At 39.8% G+C, this 20,016-nt stretch overlaps 1 protein-coding gene across 1 annotated transcript in view; it reads right to left on the reverse strand.

The window, feature by feature from the left end:
• Positions 1-10,700: 10,700 nt before the first annotated feature.
• MINDY4 (MINDY lysine 48 deubiquitinase 4) overlaps positions 10,701-20,016 on the reverse strand; it is a 75,283-nt gene continuing 65,967 nt past the window's right edge. Inside the window, exons 16-18 of the mRNA XM_009644063.2 lie at positions 19,195-19,375; positions 15,293-15,365; positions 10,701-10,778 (exon numbers count right to left, since the gene is read on the reverse strand). Coding sequence (XP_009642358.1) covers positions 10,730-10,778; positions 15,293-15,365; positions 19,195-19,375 — 303 coding nt within the window. The 3' untranslated portion in view covers positions 10,701-10,729. The remainder of the gene's footprint in view (positions 10,779-15,292; positions 15,366-19,194; positions 19,376-20,016) is intronic.

The following is a 20,016-nucleotide window of genomic DNA, read 5'->3' on the forward strand; positions in this document are numbered from 1 at the left end:
AGCTGCATTAAGCTCCCAAGGTCTGGGGAACCCTGTCTGGCCAACATCTCATTGTGCTCTCTTCCTTTCAGCAACCCTATATCATTCACCAGCTTCTCCACATCCACATCTGGGAAGGTTTTGAGATCCTATAAATCTCTTGCTGATATACAGCTTCTGTCTCATTTGTTATTGTGTGCCTTTCCCTTTGGCTCCTTCCCTCCAATTAAGAAACACGTCTTTCCTCCAGGTTTCCTTCTCATTCACTCTGAGTCAAAGATGCATGATGCTTGCAACTCTGGTTGGACTAGATGATCTCCTGAGGTCCCTTCCAAGCCTTACGATTCTGTGATTCTGTGAAATCTCTACTCAAAAGTCCTTTTCCCTGGAAGACTTACCAAATCAGCTGGTGGAACTTCTTCTCTACCCCCGCATGATGCTTGCAACTCTGCCCCATCCAAATCTCTACTCGAAAGTCCTTTTCCCTGGAAGACTCACCAAATCAGCTGGTGGAACTTCTTCTCTACCCCACTGTGAGATACAAGGGCAAGAATGAAGAGATCGGTGAAAAGCAGCAGTAACTCTGCTTTATCAAGCAGATATTCTAGATTTTGCAGATTGGTTTTAAAGCAAAGAAATTGATTTTGAAACAGAGTCCACATGAAACATTTTCCCTTTCCCAAGCCTGGTAACAAACATGAGGGTACATGATCGCTTCCTTCCAGAGTCATTCCAGCAGCTACAGAATCTGCACAACCCTGCTGCTGCCCCCGGAATTGACCACAACCAAGGAAGGGCAAAGGAAAAGCTCCACCTCCCAGAGCTGTGTATCATAAAATTTAGCAGCATGTAAGCATACATTCTCCAAAGCTAGTACTTTGAAGACCCCAGTAAGAACAGTTTGTCCTTTATTTTACCAGACATTGCAGGGCATACTTTTTCCGTACTCCCTGATGCTTTACTAGAGCAGGGACTATGGTCTGAAGGTACGACTCAACTGAAGTCGGAGGATTTACGCAATCTGAAGACCTGGCCCTACTTTTCACCTTGGCCTTTCCAGCATGCTGATTTAATTTAACCCAAGGCCAGGAATTAAAATAAAAAACAACAATTCATGCCTGGTTACATTTGTGCTTGTGACCTACGCCTGTTCGAACAGGAGTTGGACAGGACAAAGCACAATGCACTTCCTTGCTTTTATTGCTTTCATTCACTTCATGTCATGCCAAAGAAGGTTGATTTAGGAAGTTCTAGTAATTAACTGCTGATGTTTTTGACTGCTGTTCCCAAGAGACCTACAATGACTTGTAATGGTTGCTCTGTAGGAAACTCTTTCTGGAACAATGGTAGATAACATATATTCTCTGTATGGCTTTACTTTTACTTGATTATTTCTTTAAGCAAGGACCATAGATTTTCCTTTAAGCAAAAGTCACCTGTTCCCTGCATCCTGGAAACCTCATAAATCACCCTTCTCCTCTCAGATCATACCGACATTTTGCCGTCAGAGTTCACAAAAGAAAGAGGCTTCCTAATTCAGTTACATATCAGACATAAGACATATAAAGTGGACAAAACAAGCAAGGAGAGAGTAAAAATTAATGCTGTCTTTATGTTGTAAGTGACGGAGTGTCCTTCACTACTCTAAGCAGCTGAGAAAATGCAAAAGGAGGAAGCACAGGAGCAACGTGTATTTGGAGAGCGCAAGTTGTTTGAATATTTTAAATCTAGGCTGGTGCAATTAGAGGAGATTAACAGCTCCTAACATGGTCTCATGGCTGCTTGGTCTTTCACTCTTCAGGATGCTTCCCTGTGTTTTTCATTCACTGTTCTGTTAAAAATTAGTGGATGCCTTAGCACTGTTGCATAAAACCTAACAAATTCCACCCAAAATTAAAAGAGAGATAATAATTATCATTCTAATTCCTCTTTCTGTGCCCTCTGCTACTCATACGTACATGTATTTCTCAAAGCATATGGCACGCAGCCATTAGATACCTAATTTCTCTCTTAGATGATAAACAGTTCGATATCCATAGCTATATTTCATAGTGTCAAAAAAACCCCAAGCCCATTTTTCAGATTTTCACCTACTGCGTTCATCTGCTGCTGACATTGAAAACTCCTGAAAAAATAATGCCAATAAAAGCAGAGCAGATTCTAATGTGTGTGTTGTATTTGTCAGGTTTGCAAATGGGAATCACAACCTTAATAAAACTGGATTGTTTCTTACAGAACTGATTTGACCAAGAGTGACTCAGGAAGGATATTGTGCGTGATCGGAATTCAGCCCTGAGAAGGATGTCAGTCATAATAAAACTGTTCTGTATTGAAGTGCTCCTAAAAGAGTGGCTTTCTTCACATGCCATCGCAAAGCATTTCTCATTTGTCACACTATCTAGGACTGACATTTACCAGCCGCAATTTGCTATTGGGATATTTTTCCCTTTTACTTCCATTAACCAAATGTAAACAACATATGACAGCAGATTTGAAATCATATCAACAACCTATTACAGCCACTTGAAAACAGGAATACCGAGATGTATCAGACAATGAGACATAAAGACACAAACCGTGAACCTTTTTCTCAGCCAAAATGTAATAGTGTGCAAGGCAGTTACCTTCCATGTGAGATAAATAAAACTATGGAGCACACTGAAACCAGTATTTAGGCGATTCATGCTTGGCATGAGTTTGGCCCTTAGTAGGTGTTCCTCCTGAATTTAATGGCCAATAAAGCAAATGAAGTGTAGGCCTAAAACTGCACCACAAAGAAGGAAAAAGTCTGAGTAACAAAAAAAATCAGTGATTCATGATGTCCTGCACATCTAGAGTAAAATGATTTGTAGCCTCTTCCATGTTTGACGTTTAAGGTGGATTTTTGATTTTTCCTTGGGTTACTAAAATTAATTTATTCTTTCACCTTCCACCCCCACTTATGATAATGCCTTTTTAAAGTCTAGGATTTAATCCCTACCAAAACGTCATTAATGTGACCCGAATCATACCCATAACTGACTGAATGGCTACTCAGTAACTGTGATCTTCAGCTGGGGTTTTAACTTCTCTTGGGAAACAATCTTGCAGAAACCCAGACATCCTCAGGGGAACTGTGCCACACAGATCTGCACAGGTGGAGCCCATGGACCACTCCCTTCCCTTAGCCAGTTCTATTTTTCCATGCTCCTTGCAACAATGATCCAGAATTCAAGGTCTGGAGACCTTGGCTCATATCCACACCACTTACCAAACCAAGTACATCTCAGCAAAAGGTATGTTTGTGGAATGTAACTTTTAACCTCATATGCTTTGTGTATTGTACAGAGAGGAGTGGAACAGTTTAATTCTTTTCTTGGTTACTCATTCTTTGCTAGTCTTTTGTCAATTAATAAACATTTGCTGAATTCCAGTGCATGGAGTACTTTTACAAATGCCCCGAATATTTCTTAGATTAATTTGGAAGTCCTTGCCAAATGATAAGATAATGATAAGAAAATAAGCAGAACACCCACACAAGGTGCAGATACCTTGGGTGTTTTATCAGGATTTAGGATTGCGACACAGTCCTAGTGTTGTTATACAAGAAATCTATGCTTACAAAATCTCGTGTCCGGGACACCTTCCAGGTCTCAGCTCTGATATGCCTCCTGTGTGCCCATGTGAGCAACCAAATTTTATCAGCAGCTCCTTCTCCAAGCACTATCTAACTCCTGATGCTCAATCCTATTATTTCTTTCACTAAGAGAAGTTTCTTTATCTCACAGCTAAAAGCTGTAGTGGGAGACAGAGGTAAGAATGGTGCAGGAGCCAGGAGGAATCTTTACCCCACCATCTCATTCGTTTGTTTTGTCAAGTATATGGGTCTATAAACACATTTTTCTTCTTTTCTGATTTTACCATTCACACACAGTGGGGTTCATTTGAACTAGTCATCCTAGCCTCCCGATAGTCAGCATAATCAGCGGAGAGCCAGCCAGCAGCAGGCAGGGAAGTGAAAAATGCAGTTGGCTTAGTAGGCTCCTAAAACAGGTCAGGTGGCTCATACCCATACTGTGCCTGTTTCTCACCAGTGGCTTTTAAGATAGTCCTGGGTCACTGGTTTACATGGAGATACCTACCCTGTAGACACCTCCAGCTAGATTAGATGGATCCAGCCTGAGATTTGTAGATGAGACTAAACTTCCTACAACAGGAAGCCAACTATAACTATTGCCAAGACTAACTGACAATGTTGGAAGTTTTTGGTTTGGGATGACTACTTTCAGGCACATGAAAGACCATTATTTTGAGATTCTGGATGCTCACTACTTTCCAGTGCCTTTCTAGGCATTGGTACATCAAGCAAACAGATCGTAGAATAATAGAATTGTTTAGGTTGGAAAAGACCTTTAAGATCATCAAGTCCAACCGTTCCCCTAACCCTGCCATCCCACCACTAAACCCTGTCCCTAAGCACCTCGTCTGTCCAGCTTTTAAATCCCCCCAGGGATGGGGACTCGACCACTTCCCTGGGCAGCCCCTTCCAACACTTGACAACCTTTCCGGGGAAGAAATTTTTCCTAATGTCCAACGTAAACCTGCCCTGGTGCAACTTAGGGCCATTTCCTCTTGTCCTATTGCCTGTTACCTGGGAGAAGAGACCGGCATCCACTTCACTACAGCCTCCTTCCAGGTAGTTGCAGGGTGCAATAAGGTCTCCCAGTTGTGTTACAAACATCTCCTAGTAAGCAATGCATGGACCAGCTTCGAAAATGAAATGTGTTACGTCTGAACGCATTAGCTTTGTTGCATCTCAGCCAATTTGCCTCTATGGAAGAATGAAGGTTTGTAAATTGAAGCTGTAGAACAATATTAACACCACACTGCTGCTTCCAGATTTACTAACTCTTGAGTATCTGAATCTAGTCGCTGCACAGGACCATCTCATCTCAAGCTGTCCACAACTAGCTCATTATACTCTATTTTTTCATAAATGATCTCAGGTTTCTCAAATGGGCCTTGAAAATTGAGGCCCCCAGAGTTGCTATAAGACATTTTAATCTGTCCAGACCAAGGATGTGCTATGGAAAGCATGCTGTGAATAGCATGCAATGTGTACAGTGCCATGGAAACCACACACAGTGGTTGAAACTCACCTTGATGCCAAGAGCCAGAGATCAAAGACATAGTGCTCCAGTTCAAGAGTCTACCAAAAGTCTCAATGCTATCATTCTTAGCATAGCTAAGAGTTGTGCCTTGAAGCACAGCTTCCACGAAGTGTCAGCTGTTGCAGTTTAGCGTAATTCCTTCAAGCAAAAGAAAAATAGAAAAACCCACAGCAGATGAAACTTGAAATCTTGGACTACAGATAAATATTTATCTTAGGAAAAAGTCACTGTGATACTTGAGAGGGTTTTTCTTTTTAAAATCGGTGCTTGTCTCCATGTTGATATAGTCAACAACTACTGTTAATGAGGGACATCACAAAAATAGGTGGCTTTCCACTATAACAACAATCCTCCCCACCCTGGTTGAAATGACAAATAAAATATGATTGGAAATGCCCTTTTTCCTTCTCTACTTTTATAAACAAAGCTGCTAAGGAGAAACTGCTTCCTTATTTCAGAGCTAATGTTGAATTTATTACCTTTTAGCCAATGAAAACAAATAAATGAAGAGTGCTAGTATATACAAAGTGTTCCTAATGGGATGAGTTTTCCTTAGATTATGCAGCTGACTGGGCCCTGGATTATACTGACATGGAAGAGCAATCATTTTCTTTCCGTGAAGAAAACTCCCTTGTTTCCTACATGATCTTATTGATGAATAGAAAAAAAAAATGCACATCAGTCATAAAGGCGTTGGTTCTTGATTTTTGTTTTACTTTTCTACAAACATGAACTGCAGAGACAAATTATTACAAGACAGACTTTGGTGTGGGCTAACTTTTTATCACCTACTCCACAATAACTGCCCATATTCCAGGCGTGGTCAATATGAAACAATTCAGGGCAGTTTCCTCCATAGTAAACTTACCCTGGGACAGGAAAATAAAAGTTACCAAAATAATGTAAAACTATGTTTTGTATCACATTGCATTTTTGTAATCATAGCCCAAATCATACAGGCACTCTGAAGAACTCATTATTTTACTCCTTCAAAAAATTGGTACCAACATTTTCAGAAAACAGTGATTTAATGGAGCTCCCAGCCCCATCAGAAAACTGTGCCTTCTTCAAGTACTTCAGTTTCAGCAATGGAATCTTCAGAGCCCCTAAACCACTTAATCCCTTCTGAAAAACTTGGCTTATGGCTGTGTCATTTTTCCAAGCTCTTCAGCTTTCCTCTGATTTCTGAAGTGAACATTTCCTGTCATTTCAAATTAGCCCATTAGATATATTAGGAACAAAACCAAAAAGAAATCTGCCTCAGAAAAGTGAAGGCTTGAAAACAACAGACTTCAGTTCTCAGTTTTTGCTCTACCTGGGAACAAACCACACAGTGACAGCAGAGATTCATTCATGATTAGTCAGTCATCATATCTCAAAGTTTTCCCAGATTTGACCGGCATAACAAGGGCAGATACATAGAAAAACAAACACCAGCAGGTTCATCAAATTAAGGCTGAATTTTATGCACAATGATGAGTTTTTCACAAGTGATTGTTGCTGCTATAATAATAATTTTTTTTTTTTTTCTGCTGTGGAGTAGACCAGCAAATGGGTAAGAAACTTACTCAGTGTGTGCCCATGCCCATCCTGCCCAGACTTCCAATAAAACTCTGCAGCGTGACTGCCTCTGCTCTGATTTTGATCAGACTCATATCAGCCTAAACGACGACAGGTAATGAGACCTTTGCAGTTTTCACTACCGCTTGGGTAGCTTTCAAACAGAACATGGTGGACATGCGTACATGGAACCAGATAGTACCTCACCCTTTAAACTAGCTTCAGACTAGTTGGTTTAAGCATCTGTAGCTGCCTAGGTGTAACAGTACCGAGGTCAGCGTGGGCTACTTTATCCCACTCTGGTTGTGCTACGGTTCCTCTCACAGCAGAGGAGGCCTAACTTCTCGTTCTTATTCCACTGACCCGATGAGGCCTTTGAAATATTTATAATCCAATCACCCAGATTAATTTTCACTAGCAAATGAATTATTAAAAAAATGAGGAGGAAATCTGGGCTTTTACTATTACCATTGCTTTAAATGTTTTATTTGTGTGGGACATTCTGTACAAGACAAAGTTAAATATAATTTTTGTACAAAGGTGACATACATGACACCTTACCAAAACAGTACCTCTGCTTACATATTCATCTACATATGCAATATGCCATGTTTGTTGTTAGCTAAGGGGTCAGCTTTCAGGAGAGGGTGTATTTTTTTATGCCACAGAAGAAAAGAGAATGAAATTAAGACATCATGCAGACCAACAACCAATGTCACCGGTGTCTTTTAATTCTCAGTTATCAAGCAGTCGCTGTTTTGTTCATTTCAGGAAGCCACATTCATTGGGCAATGAAAAAGAAAATGAGAAACAATGAAGAGGAAAACATAATTTAAAAAAAAATAGATGCATGCTGCTGGAACAGGATATGATTCTGCACAGATCTGTGCAAAGGTTTTTGCATTGCCATATAACATTTTGCATTGCCTTGTCTGATTGACTCAAAAAGCCCTGTAATGTCTTAAGGGAAATAAATTCCGGTGCTTTATACTGAATAAAAGTATGCAAAGTTGTCTTCTTGATGCAGACAGTGATGGAGGTAATGCTCTGGCATTTTTCTGAGAAGAACTAGATCTAAATAAATGTTCTGGTTGCACATTTCTTCCTTATGGTAGGATGCCCTTGCAAACCTCAAGAGCCATCTCTCTTGCCTAGTAAGGACACTGCCACTGAACCCTGTTGAAGGAAGATACTGCTTTTAGGCTCCAGGAACAAGGATGGTGGCAAGAGCATAGCAATGCTGAGGTTCTGAGTGCTCCAGCTTGGTCGTTCGGTGATGGTTTGGTGAAGTGGTTCAAGTGCTTTATATCTGTCTTTGCAAGTGAGAGCACAGGTGAATCTGGAGTTATTCATCTTAAATAGATGACAGATGGACAACGGGCTTTGCAGAACAAATATATGTGGATACAATGACAGATAATAGGTAAGAAAGATCTGTCTCACTGAGGTTCTGGTGTCACAGAAGTTAAGTTTCAACAAAAATACTCTCCATAACCAGTGATGAAGGAGCCTCAAAGTTCTTTGCAGCCTGTTTTAGAAAAAGGCTCAGAGTTCAGGGCCTCTCCTCATCTTCATTTACCCTCCAGGATAAACCACTAAACAGAATCTATTTCCAAGCCATTTTCACTAATATATACTTTTTCTTATACCCTGAAAAATCCTTACATCTTCATGGGTGAAATCCATTTGAGGCAATCCTCTTGGGCTCCCTTTATACTGCAGTCCTCTTGGGCTCCCTTTATACTCATCATCTTGCAGTCTGGAGCACAGTTCTCATCCTAAAGCAAAGATACAGCACACCCTGATATCTCCTCTCCTCTGCAGCTCCTCTGAACACGTCTGCACTGTAGGCATCCATAGTTTAGTCAGATGAAATATGGCCTGTCACAAGGCAGCTCCCTCCTTCCCCAGATGAACACTTATCTTTGCCGCTCTTCTATCAGGGTGTGGAAGGTTATCTCCTAACTGACAATAAAGCAGTGCTTTAAAGTAAATGATGTAGGCTTACTAGACTGAAAAACCCAGAAAGGAATTTTTTGTTAAACCTGGTTCCAAAAATTTTCCCCCATTTTTCATCTCCACGCTATCTTCTGTCCAAATGCATTATGCAAAAAATCTTATTTTACATTATAGATGCCCTGTGAGGTAGGTAGGAAAATCAAACTATATTTGCTTCATGAAACAAAGTGTGGATTATAGTTCACAGAAATTTCAAGAGGAACAAAGGCTTTGGATCTGAGATCTTTGACTGTTTGTGATCTCCCATTCCCAGAAACATTGAAGTTCACACAAAGGCAAGCTCTTCCTGGGAAACTGGAGCACTTGAAGTACGGATGATGAGCATATCTTTAAGGCAGTAGTGAGTCCACCTATAGCTGACAGTCCAAACCTATCCCTATGTACCAAAGATGAAAGGGTTTGCCAAAGGCCAGGTAACGTCCCTGTAGCAGAGTCAGGAATGAGCTCAGATCTGATGTTGTCTATGCCTCAGAGGCTGAATGGGAGATCTTAAACTCACAGTTTAAAGAAAATTGCCTATCTGATCTAAACTATACAAATTACATTACACTGAATTAAATAAAATTAAAATAACTGAAACTCTGACATGCTTCACTGCATATAGGTAGTTTGATGTGAATGGGAAGCAAAGTGGGAGACAGATGTTCATTCAAACACTACCTAAACCTTTCTGGTGCTCTGTTATGGCTTATATTCAGATTGGTTTCCAAAACTAGCTCAAGTGCTAATTCCCCGAGATTTGTATTTGCATAGTCAGTTTGGTAGCTCCACACTACACACAGTAGGAGTTGAATTTTTGTTGGAAATTGATTTAGTTTATCAGGACTCAGAAGAGTTTGCATACTGACTGGGAAAGAAGGTGCTCTTATAAATATCAGAAAGTAGAAGTTCTTTATTAAACTCTCATGAAATATTCACGAGAGAGAGGAATAAATGTAGAAAAAAAAATGTATCTACCTTTTTTCCAAGGCCTTTTTTCTGATCTTCAGTTAAGCAACTTGTTCCAATTTTGGTAAAATGTTGCCAAAATATATCACTTAAAGAATTCATTTCAGAATGCAAACTGCTGTTTCTGTACCTTGTGATACATCTCCACAGTACCTCATTTCAGTACATGCACTTTATTTAATCATGAAAAACGGTACCTATCACAGATAGGCACCATTTAAATTTCAAACCTAACAGCTCTTCTGCTTTCTTGTGATTATGAAGAAGCAAACCACAGATCTTACCTATTACTTTGGTGTAAATAACCCCTAGTGCATAAGTAGTTACAATGGTATGAATGTAAAGATCCTGATATAGCTATTTCTCATCCAGAAAGAAAAATGAGCTACATCAGCGTGAGGCACTGTTACACACCAGCTGCACCCAGTATAAGACACATACTATTATTATGATTTTAGTAACACAAAACCACAATCCTTACTGCAAATTGTGTGACACAACAAGAACTTTGTATAGGTTTGGCTTTATCTGAAAAGCCCATACGGTTACCAATTTGCTCAGTGCAAAATGAGACTTACTAATATCAGGTAAAGGAGTAAATATATATTTCTTGCATGATATTTTATACTTGCAATGGAGTTTTGTAGGCAAAGAACTAGGCAGTACAGAGAAGGCATGTATAGTGACAGAAATCTGTGTTCAGCATCTTTCATCAAATGTTTTGAAACAATTGCAGGATACAGAGTGGATCCAGAAACAGACCTCAAGGGGACATTGGCAACTTCACTGCTTCATCTGTAACCTTGATTGGGTGGTGGAAACTCAGTCTGCTCTCAGAAGCTGGATGTTAAAGGCAGCGACAAGGAATTTACGTAAGTGTTGTTTATATTATAAGCAAAATATCTGAAGCACAAGGTGATTGAGGTGAAACTCTTCCAGCCTGCAAACCATGTCATTCTTCCTCATCGTAAACTGCACAACTCTTGTCCTATTTCCTGTATTGGTGGGAATGGGAATGTGCTAATTCAGTCACTTCCTTTTTGTCTTTACAAATAAAGTGCAGGTCAGGTCAGTCACAAGATTGGTTCTGTGCCATTCCAGTCAATAACAGCTCCTTGCCACCTAGAAATGAAAGCAATTGGTTTACATCCATCAGTTAATCAGGTCATTGGAAAGGTAACCCAACACCCCTCGGTCACCCAATGAACCTTAAGGAGTTTAAGATGGACTCACTTGGGGTAACTAATCACATCTCTTCAAAGGGAAAGGGAAGGGGAGCGAAGTACTTGTGCCCCCTAATTTTAGGTGCCCAGGTTTGGAGGTCAGTCTCCTTACCCTTCCTCCAGTCTCTTCTATGCAATAGAGAGTCCACATCAGCAGCTGATTCAGAACAAGTGCCTTGGTTTTGCAAAGACTGGAGGGAATCCCCAAGCTGGGTACAAGAATTAATCCTATATAATCAGAATGCTCAGTCTCTCAGTCTTCAGAGTGCTTCCAAGTGCTTCAGTCTCAGTCTAACAAAGGCCTGAACCAAGACTCAGTGAAATCAGATGATGCTCTCCAGTGACCTCACTGGGTTGAAGTGAGTCACCTTACTGTACAGTCAGAGTCATTCATTGCACCCTTGTCCGTGGTATTTCTCATGTTTGCAAGATCATGGTCCAGATCTTCTGGAACTAAACTATTGCATTCCCAGTGTCAAGTATTTAGACCCTGTTTGAAAATCTGTCCCAGAGAGCATGTGAACAATAGTAAGGCATTGGTGAGGGGGTGGAGACAACAGTGAGTTGCCAGAGTGCCACATTCTTTCTGTTACCGAGGAAAGGATGTGTCAGCAGGGGTATGGCAGCTCAGTCCTTTCACTGAGCAAGTCAATTAAGTGTAAAACAAAACCAAAAGCTGAATTCATGCAGTATTCAGTGCAAAGTCTCAAAGGAAGTGACCATCTGAGGGCTGTTGTGAAATTTTTCCTTCTTTTTTTTATTTTGATGAAAAAATAAAAAAAAAAAAAACGCAGAAAGAATGTCCTCATCCCAGGGCTTAGTAGGAATACATAACAGTGACACCTCACATCTTAAGCTAAAATCAGAATATGTTCTAGTTGGTCTATTCAGAATATGTTTGACCTAGTCTGGTATTTGCCAGTGTCAAGAGCTGTCTCTGCCAGAGGTTCAGAATATCACCTCACCCCCAGGACAACCAAATGCAAGTGGGAAGTAAAATCACCACCTTCCGTCCCCACTGGATTTTTCTGGTAATGTCATCAAATCGTCTTTTATCTTTGTGTACAGTCTTCCCAAGGCACCATTTTCTGTCTCACCTGAATGATTAAAGCTTTGAGAGGGATCCAAAGAGGCCCCACAGAGGCAAAAAGACACTGAACGAAATCTGCTGGGAGACGACGCTTTACTCTGTGAAAATACTAATGTGTTGATTCCATTTTTCCTGTTATGGCTTAAGATGTTGCTAATCGCTATGCAGTGAGTAACGTGCCTTTTTTAAAACAAGCTTTCAAAAAAGAGCTTAAAGAGAAGATGATATTCTGACGCAGGACTGAAGGTAACGTTCATAACGAGCCTTATCTCCTGTGTTTATTTTCAAACCATTTTTTTTCAGCTGTTTGTAGACTGAAAATCAGTCCTTGTCTGTTTGCTCCTATGGAGTCAGCTTCAAAACGTTTTTCACATATTGAATCTGCACAAGAAAATGTGTCAAATAATGAAGAACCTCACTCACAGGTGCTGAACAAATCTTTTCTTCACAGACAGAAACCAAACTGTCTGGACAGTGCAGTGTGATCATGTCCCCAAACTATCCTGCCACAATGTAACTCAAATGGAACCCAGATTCTAGCTGCTGATTCAGTTATAATTTATCAGATTAGCAATATGAAAACTACATTTGACCCATCTGGTTCAACTACAACCTCACCCAAGGGTCATGGAGTTAACGGGAATCCAAAAGGAACCGGTTCAGGCCCTGAACAATGCTCAGTCTGGAATAACATTCAGAGTATCTCCTGTATTAATCATTTGGTATTGTTTTAGAGCACACCAATAATTCAGGATGCCCACGCTCTCCTCTCCTCTTATCCACTAAATTTCCACTGGATGTCTCACTTTAAAGCCAAAGAGATGAACTAATGTATCATACAGCCCCACTACCACAGAGGAAAGCTGATCCTAGAGGGTTAACAAAATATACTGCTGAATTCAGATTATAATATCAGATCAAAGTTTTATTCCCCTCAGGCAGAGCTAACAGATGTTATTTCCGCCAGTGCAGAGAGACGCCGAGGATCGTGACTGTGATATAAGAGTATTCTTCAAGGAAGAATGGGATAAGACGTCTGCACGGCATCTCCCAAACAACCCAGGGATGCACATTCCAGACATCTCTTGGTCAGAATCTGACTGCTTCTACAGATGTCTAGGGCTGAAAGCCACAGTAAAAGCACATGTACTTGCACTGACTCTTTGGTTGGGAGCCTGACGGTGAAAGCAATACCCGTTGGTGACTAGTCATTCCAGCCATCTGAAGTGTTGCCTGATTTAAACTCAAATCTCGCTCTTCTGACATTTTGTAGAATAGGGACTAAAAACATGAGCATCCTCCTCCTGCAGAAGCAAAACAACCCTTCTCCTCTGATAATAATAATAATGAAAAAACCTAAATACAGAAATTGTCTATTACATATGCAGTTTTCCCTTTGGGAGAGGACAAGAAAACAAAGAGCAGACAGATGTTAGGCATAGAACTCAATACACTACAGGACTATGGTGTTCAGGTATTGGGGTTAACAATGGGTAAGGCTATTCATGGATTAAACCAGAACTGAGTCATGTGAATGAAAGGAAAAACCCCAATCAACATTTGGGAACAACAGTTAATCTTCTCAGTTCTGATTGTTCAAACTGTGAAATTCTCCACAGTGCCTGAGAAACTATCCTGGATTTTTTTATAAGAAAGGATTGATTAGGACCTTCATTATGAATGCTTGGTCAAAATAAGTAACGTCTCTTTGCTTGCTTTACTAAAAATCAGTTTAGCAGATTTTTTCCATGGTTGTATGATAGAAAACATTTCTTTTTTATCCTCCAATTTGTTAAAATATTAGTTAGTTTAGTTTGTTTTTACTTTTCCTTTTATAGTATCTCATAGTTGGAATAAAAAGTTCTTAAAACAAAATGGAAAAATTTAACATGAAAAACCTTTAGCAGAAAGGCCATGCTTAAATAAATATGCTCAAAGCAAATGGAGAATACTGAAAACAAGGAGCCAGGCTGATCAGGGTAAATCAGACAGTCCTGAGAATGGTACAAACAAAACAAATCGACACTGGAATTTGCTGGTAATTTACTTCTCCAGTACATTAAAGCAGGGAATTTAAAATAAACAAACATCACCATTACTAAAACCGTATAACTTTGATACAATGCCAGGAATGGAAGATGTTCAAAGAGCATTATTCACCCCTAATGTGTGGGTTTCTGAGGCTACATATGATTTATTTTAGTTTGTAGTCATGCTTATATGTCACTGGAACAGAGGAATCAATACAATCTATATGTGCAGGGAGCCTGGCCTAATGTCACCAGTGTTGTGTTACAGGATGCCTCTTCTGCTTTTCTGTACCTTTATAATGGCAGCTGTGCATGAACACACTATTTGGCAGCCATTGTGCTTTTTTTTTTTTTGTGTGTCTTTTTTCGGGACAAATCATGGCAAGCAGAGGAGGGAAATTACAAGGGAAATGTGAAGCTGCTTGGCTTGGTGATTTAAGAAATGTTACGGTCTTTGACAATGAGGCTTTCACTTCTTGCTCCAAAGATATTCAGATAGCAGCTTTCAAAGTCCTGCTGATGGAGTTGATATAAAGCTGATTTTTATACCCAGTTAAATGTCTCCAATTTTTTTTTTCATGTCTCACTAAACTGAAAATATTCTCATTAACTTCCATATGACTTGGACAAATTGCTTAAAAGTCTATAATTTAGTATCATACAGATCTCAAAATGACCATGAAAATCTTAACGTGACAGGAACTAGTCTTGTATTTAAGGATAGAATATGACCTAAGAACTGTTAGGAATGACTTCACAAAACACCATGTTTCATAATCTTGAGAAACTCTGTGCTGCCCATAGACACATGGAAAGTTTGACAAATCTGAGACCGTTGAGCACAGGGCTTCCTGCATCAGGAATGGTACCCAAGTCCCCCAGTGCAATTATATTTTTCAGAAAATACTGATGAACATGGAAGAAATTTTCTCCTTTTCTCATTATACCTGTACAATAGGAATCAATCAATTTTGGGAATCTAAATTTAGATCTATTGAAAACAAATTGTGCTCTCAAACTGAATTTGACTCAGTCAGCTCCTGATAATGTAATGAACGTTCCTCTAAGAATGAAGTGAACATCTTAGCGACTTTGATGTTAACTACAATAACACACAATTAAATGTGTAATACATATTATCACAGCCTGGCCTATCCAGATCCTTTCTGATTTTTAAGCAGTAATTTTGCAAGACAACTTGCTGCAATATTTTTTTACCACATTCCAGCCTTACATACATTATTTATATCAATAACTGAATATATCTGTAGGAAAAACTGTAGTTTCACTTACTTTGTCCTAATACAGTGCTCAAGTGGAGGAGTAAGATCATTTTCTTTATCTTCAGCGCACATCTGAGTTGTGTCTGCAGAGAGATATCAGATATTATTAGTGGCTGGAGTATATTTCTACTCATACAGAATACTGCAGTAGCTTCTAGCAACTCCACCCATGGAAGCAACAGACTACCACTCATACTGTGAATCTCCTAGCCCACAAAAGACACGTATCCACTTTGGATTGAAATACCCTGGAAGGTGAGCAGTGCTGGGACTTGAATACTATCTCATGCCCTTGTTCACAACATCTGAACAGAGTGGCCACAGACAGGGCCAGGAATGCTCAGAGTAGATACCACGACTATGGCTCTTTGCAATTAGCGTGGGCTTTATAGCAGATTGTAGAGTGGACAGTCTGGCACTCACTGATTTGTCACTTCTTGAACCCTTTCAGCTAATGGTTTACTGCCTGTTCATGTGATGGCAGGCTAAAGGCTGAATGAGGATGACCGAATGCAAATGCTCTTGGGAATGATCCCCAGACTGTGCCAGTAGTAGTTGTTCTGGGCCAGAAACTTGCCCAGAATTGTGCTGACTATTAAACAGTAAGGATGATCGTGGGACAGTGTTCAGATTCACACCCTGATCCAAGTTAGTTTGCTAATATAGAGATGGTTTCGGGGGAAAGCATGGATTAGAAGGTGAAAGAATATGCTGGAGGGCTGTCATGAGGCTTTTATTTTGCAATTGATGTTATAATTACTAAAAACCCCCAATTTTTATTACTGAAATACTATAAGGACAGCAGTAATCCTACACTTGAAAAAGAAACCCCAAGTCCAGTCCAAACTGAGTTAAGATTCTTTCACCCTGGGAAAGAAGATTGTCCCTTGACTGTTGAGAAAGCGATGCACAGGCAAGAGAAGACGATGTTGTGTTGGATAGAAGAGAGTTACCACAGGCCGTGAGCATTCCTTCGGGGTGCAGAGGCAATTGCACTATTCTCAGGAAAACAGAGAGGTCAGTGTCTCAGACACCAGATCTGTCAACAGTGAAAGTAGTCGCTGAACTTCCCAGAGAGAAAACATCCTGCAACCAGCTTGGATGTCAGTCTGCTCAGCTGTTTCCTGTTTTGGAGTAAAGCATTTTAAATTGCAGCAGATTAGGGTTTTTTCTTTTTCTTCTTTTCTGTCCATCATCCAGCCAATGGGTAGGTTGTGAGCAACAAAAGGTGCCAAGACAGGTGTGGGATATGGGTCTGCTTCAGTGATACTGATGTAGACAGGATGGGAAGCAATTGCTCTTACATTCAGAGCTTCTAGTCTCAGATATATCTGGCTTCTTCAGGTCACAGAGGGAACCTGGCTGTCCCTTGTCTGTTGATCTTATCGGTATAAATACACGCAGAAAACTGAATGACTGTAAGGGATAGAATAGTATGAAATAGACAATATTTTAAAGTACATAATGTACTGGCAGTTTTCTCCTAGATCCTCAGGAACTTAGAGGTTCACAGGAACCTTTTAAGTTTCAAAGGGCCTTTTATACTAATTTTGAAGAGTTTATAATGGTTTGTTGGAGGTCTCCAGTAGGATTTGGATCCTTCTAGGAATTCTTAAAACTGATGTTCTGGATCTTCTCATAGTAAGAAGCAACAACTACTGTCCTGACCATAGTACTGGTAGCAGTATAGGCATATGGCACAGATGCCTTTCCCACTCATTGCCAACTTGCTGAATTTTGTCATTTTTAGACCTGAGCTCGTCCAACCAATATGTTTGAATGGAGGTTTTTCATACAAACAAATAGGAAAAAAAGTGTCACTGAAGGTGTACCTTACAGGAGCAGGTAGGAACATTTACCTAAGTTAATTAACTAACAAATTGTGTTAAAGCGTTTCATGTAACTTATTTGGAACAAGGCACATTGACATTACACTCTTCCATTGAGGGCCACAAAAATTATCAGAGGGATGGAATACCTCTTCTATGAAGAAAGGCAGAGAGAGTTGGGGTTGTTCAGACTGGAGAAGAGAAGGCTAGGGGGAGACCTTATTGCAGCCTTCCAGTACCTAAAGGGGGCTCGAGAGGTACTTTCTCTGCCTGTTATAAACTTCTACCCCAATGGAAAGGATTAAAAAGCCTTCATCTATTTAGGATAGTGCATTGAACTCAAAAGCACGCATTGCCTGCTTTTAGGAAGGAACTTCATATTCATTGTCTACATTTTGGCAAATGGTCATGATTAGGAGAAGCAGGGCAAATTCTCAGTATAAAGTGGCAATTGCTATTACCCCCAAAATGTAATTCTACTCTTTCTTTCTGGCTTTTTTACCTTTCTTGCCCTATGTAATTTCTTCAAGATTGCCTGAAATGTGACCTTGATCATAATCTTCCTAATTATAAACAAGATTCCCATTTCAAGGAATTCACCTTCTTGCTAATGAAAAGCAAACAACTTTGCTCACCAACACCAGTGAGATGTGGCTGTGCAGCACCCAGGATCTCGTGTTGTATCTCTAGGTAAACACTGCCTAACCATCACAGCTTGTTGCTATTTCCACAATGGAAATACCAGCAATACTTAGCATTCTCAAGTTTCCATCTGGTACTGTATTCATGGTTTAGATGTATGTTCAATATTACCTTTGGGATGTAAAGTAATTTCAGTTTTTCTCCAGACCTAACAAAGAATTACAAAGAATTACTGAACCAGGAAAACATTTCCCTGGAATGATGAAATTATTTGCATTTTACAGCCTTTTGCAGAATTTCACAGATAACAGAAGATTTATGAGGACATATCCCTCGAAGAGGCTATAGCCACATCAACAAAGATATCTACCCCACAACACCAGTTTAGTCTTTGAGGAGCAATAGGGATTTTAATTAAAATAAGAGGATAAATAACCGGCAGAAAGATGACTGAATTCACTACCAAATCTTGTGAGATGCTAAAGCCCCCAGAACTCCCATACAAAAAGCTTTGCCGCATGAGCTCAAGTAGAACGTACAACACCCATGTATAACTTATCCTGTCCAAGAACCAGAATATAGGTGCAAATGAGGAATACAGGCGTCTTATTTTTAAAGAGAGGACTACAATAGAGTGGCTCCTTAAGATTGAGAAGGAATTTGATTAGATTGTATAAATATATTGAAGGAAAGAAAACAAAAGATAAGTAAGATATTATTAGCAAATAGGAATTTAGTGGTCAAGAATGTCTTAATATGGCAATAAGTAGGAGCTTTCTAAGCATCAGAATACTTCTTGTCCAAGTGCCTTCCAGTTGGAGAAATGTAATTACTGTAAAAGCTGCATAATTTAGCATTGTTTCCTGAAAGAATGTGTGTAACAAGTTGGAAGATCTTTTGCATGCTTGTGTTTCCAGGTATGCTTACAAACAGGTAAAAGACTAGACCTTGTTAGCAGATTACTGTCATCTTCTGAAGTACCTGGTTTTGGAAGCAAGGATTTAATATTTCCTCACCCCTCTGCTCATTTTACTACAACCATGCAGAGTTGAGGAACAGGACACTTGCACTTTCTGCCTGTAGAAAAGATGTGAGAAGACGTGAAGGAGAATGGGAGTAGTTAAATAGGATTTATAGTCCTGGGAGCATGAATAGGCCAGATCACAATCTGTTCCTTGGAAATCAGGGTCACTGAAAGATTTATGAGTTTGTATCTAGTAGCACATGCTCACTTTTAACCAGTTCAAGAGCTTATCCTCAAAATTTCCTTGTGAAATCTAATTTCCAATTAATCACCAAAACAAATTACAGAAATTAGCAAACACACAAATAACCTTTAATGCCTGAGACCATCACTGTATTCATTACTGCTTTCTTCTTTCTGACGTGACGCTGTTGCCACCTCAAGACATGAAATGCAGAGTTACTGAGTTGTACGTACCAACCGTTAACCGTATTTCTTCATCCTGGTTGGCCAAGCCATCATAATAGTAGAGGTCAAATCTCCGTTCTGTTTTCCCATCACCTAGTAAATCTTTTTCCAAACAAAAAAGCACACTGAAGTGGCTTTCACTGCATACCAACCAAATTGGGTATTTAGGGGTCTTCAAGTAACAACCAACCTAAAAGAAAGATACAAAACATCAGAGCATCACAGGAGGCAGGGGAAAAAACAATTCATTGTGGAAAATATAGGATGTATAAGATCACTCATTTATTATAGTCTACAAACATTAATAAAAGCTCGTTATCTACTGCTGATGAAGCAGACCAGGATAGCTCTGGTAAACCACGGAACACATAAAACAAGTATCTGACGTTGAGCTATAGGCAGGTAATGAAATCCAGCTGTAGTATCCTTACAGCAAAAAGATCGTATCCCACATGTTCAGAACAGAAAGGAAGCCTGTTGTCTGTAACAGCTAGAAAACCACCGTGAGTTTAGGTCAGGAATACTACACGAGATCAATGGGAGACCATGCTATGCAACAGTAGCTGGAAGCCAGGCAAGAGACATCTTCAGATCTCAGATGACATGAGACACCCCTGTGTGCGCAACTAAACTGAGCCTAAAATCTTTTCTTGGATTAAGGATATAAAACATTCCCTTCATTTTAGCATCTTGTTCTAGCTTCACAGTCCAGACATGTTAAATATTTTCAGCTACTAGAAGAAAGCAATAACAGAAGCACTTGTTTAGATTAATTATCCTTAAAAATGAAATAGTCTCAGCTGAAAAAAATCAATTGTTTCTTTACCAGAT

The sequence above is a fragment of the Egretta garzetta genome, unplaced genomic scaffold (genome assembly GCF_000687185.1).
Source record: "Egretta garzetta isolate BGI_Z169 unplaced genomic scaffold, ASM68718v1 scaffold117, whole genome shotgun sequence".
Taxonomy (NCBI): Eukaryota; Metazoa; Chordata; class Aves; order Pelecaniformes; family Ardeidae; genus Egretta; species Egretta garzetta.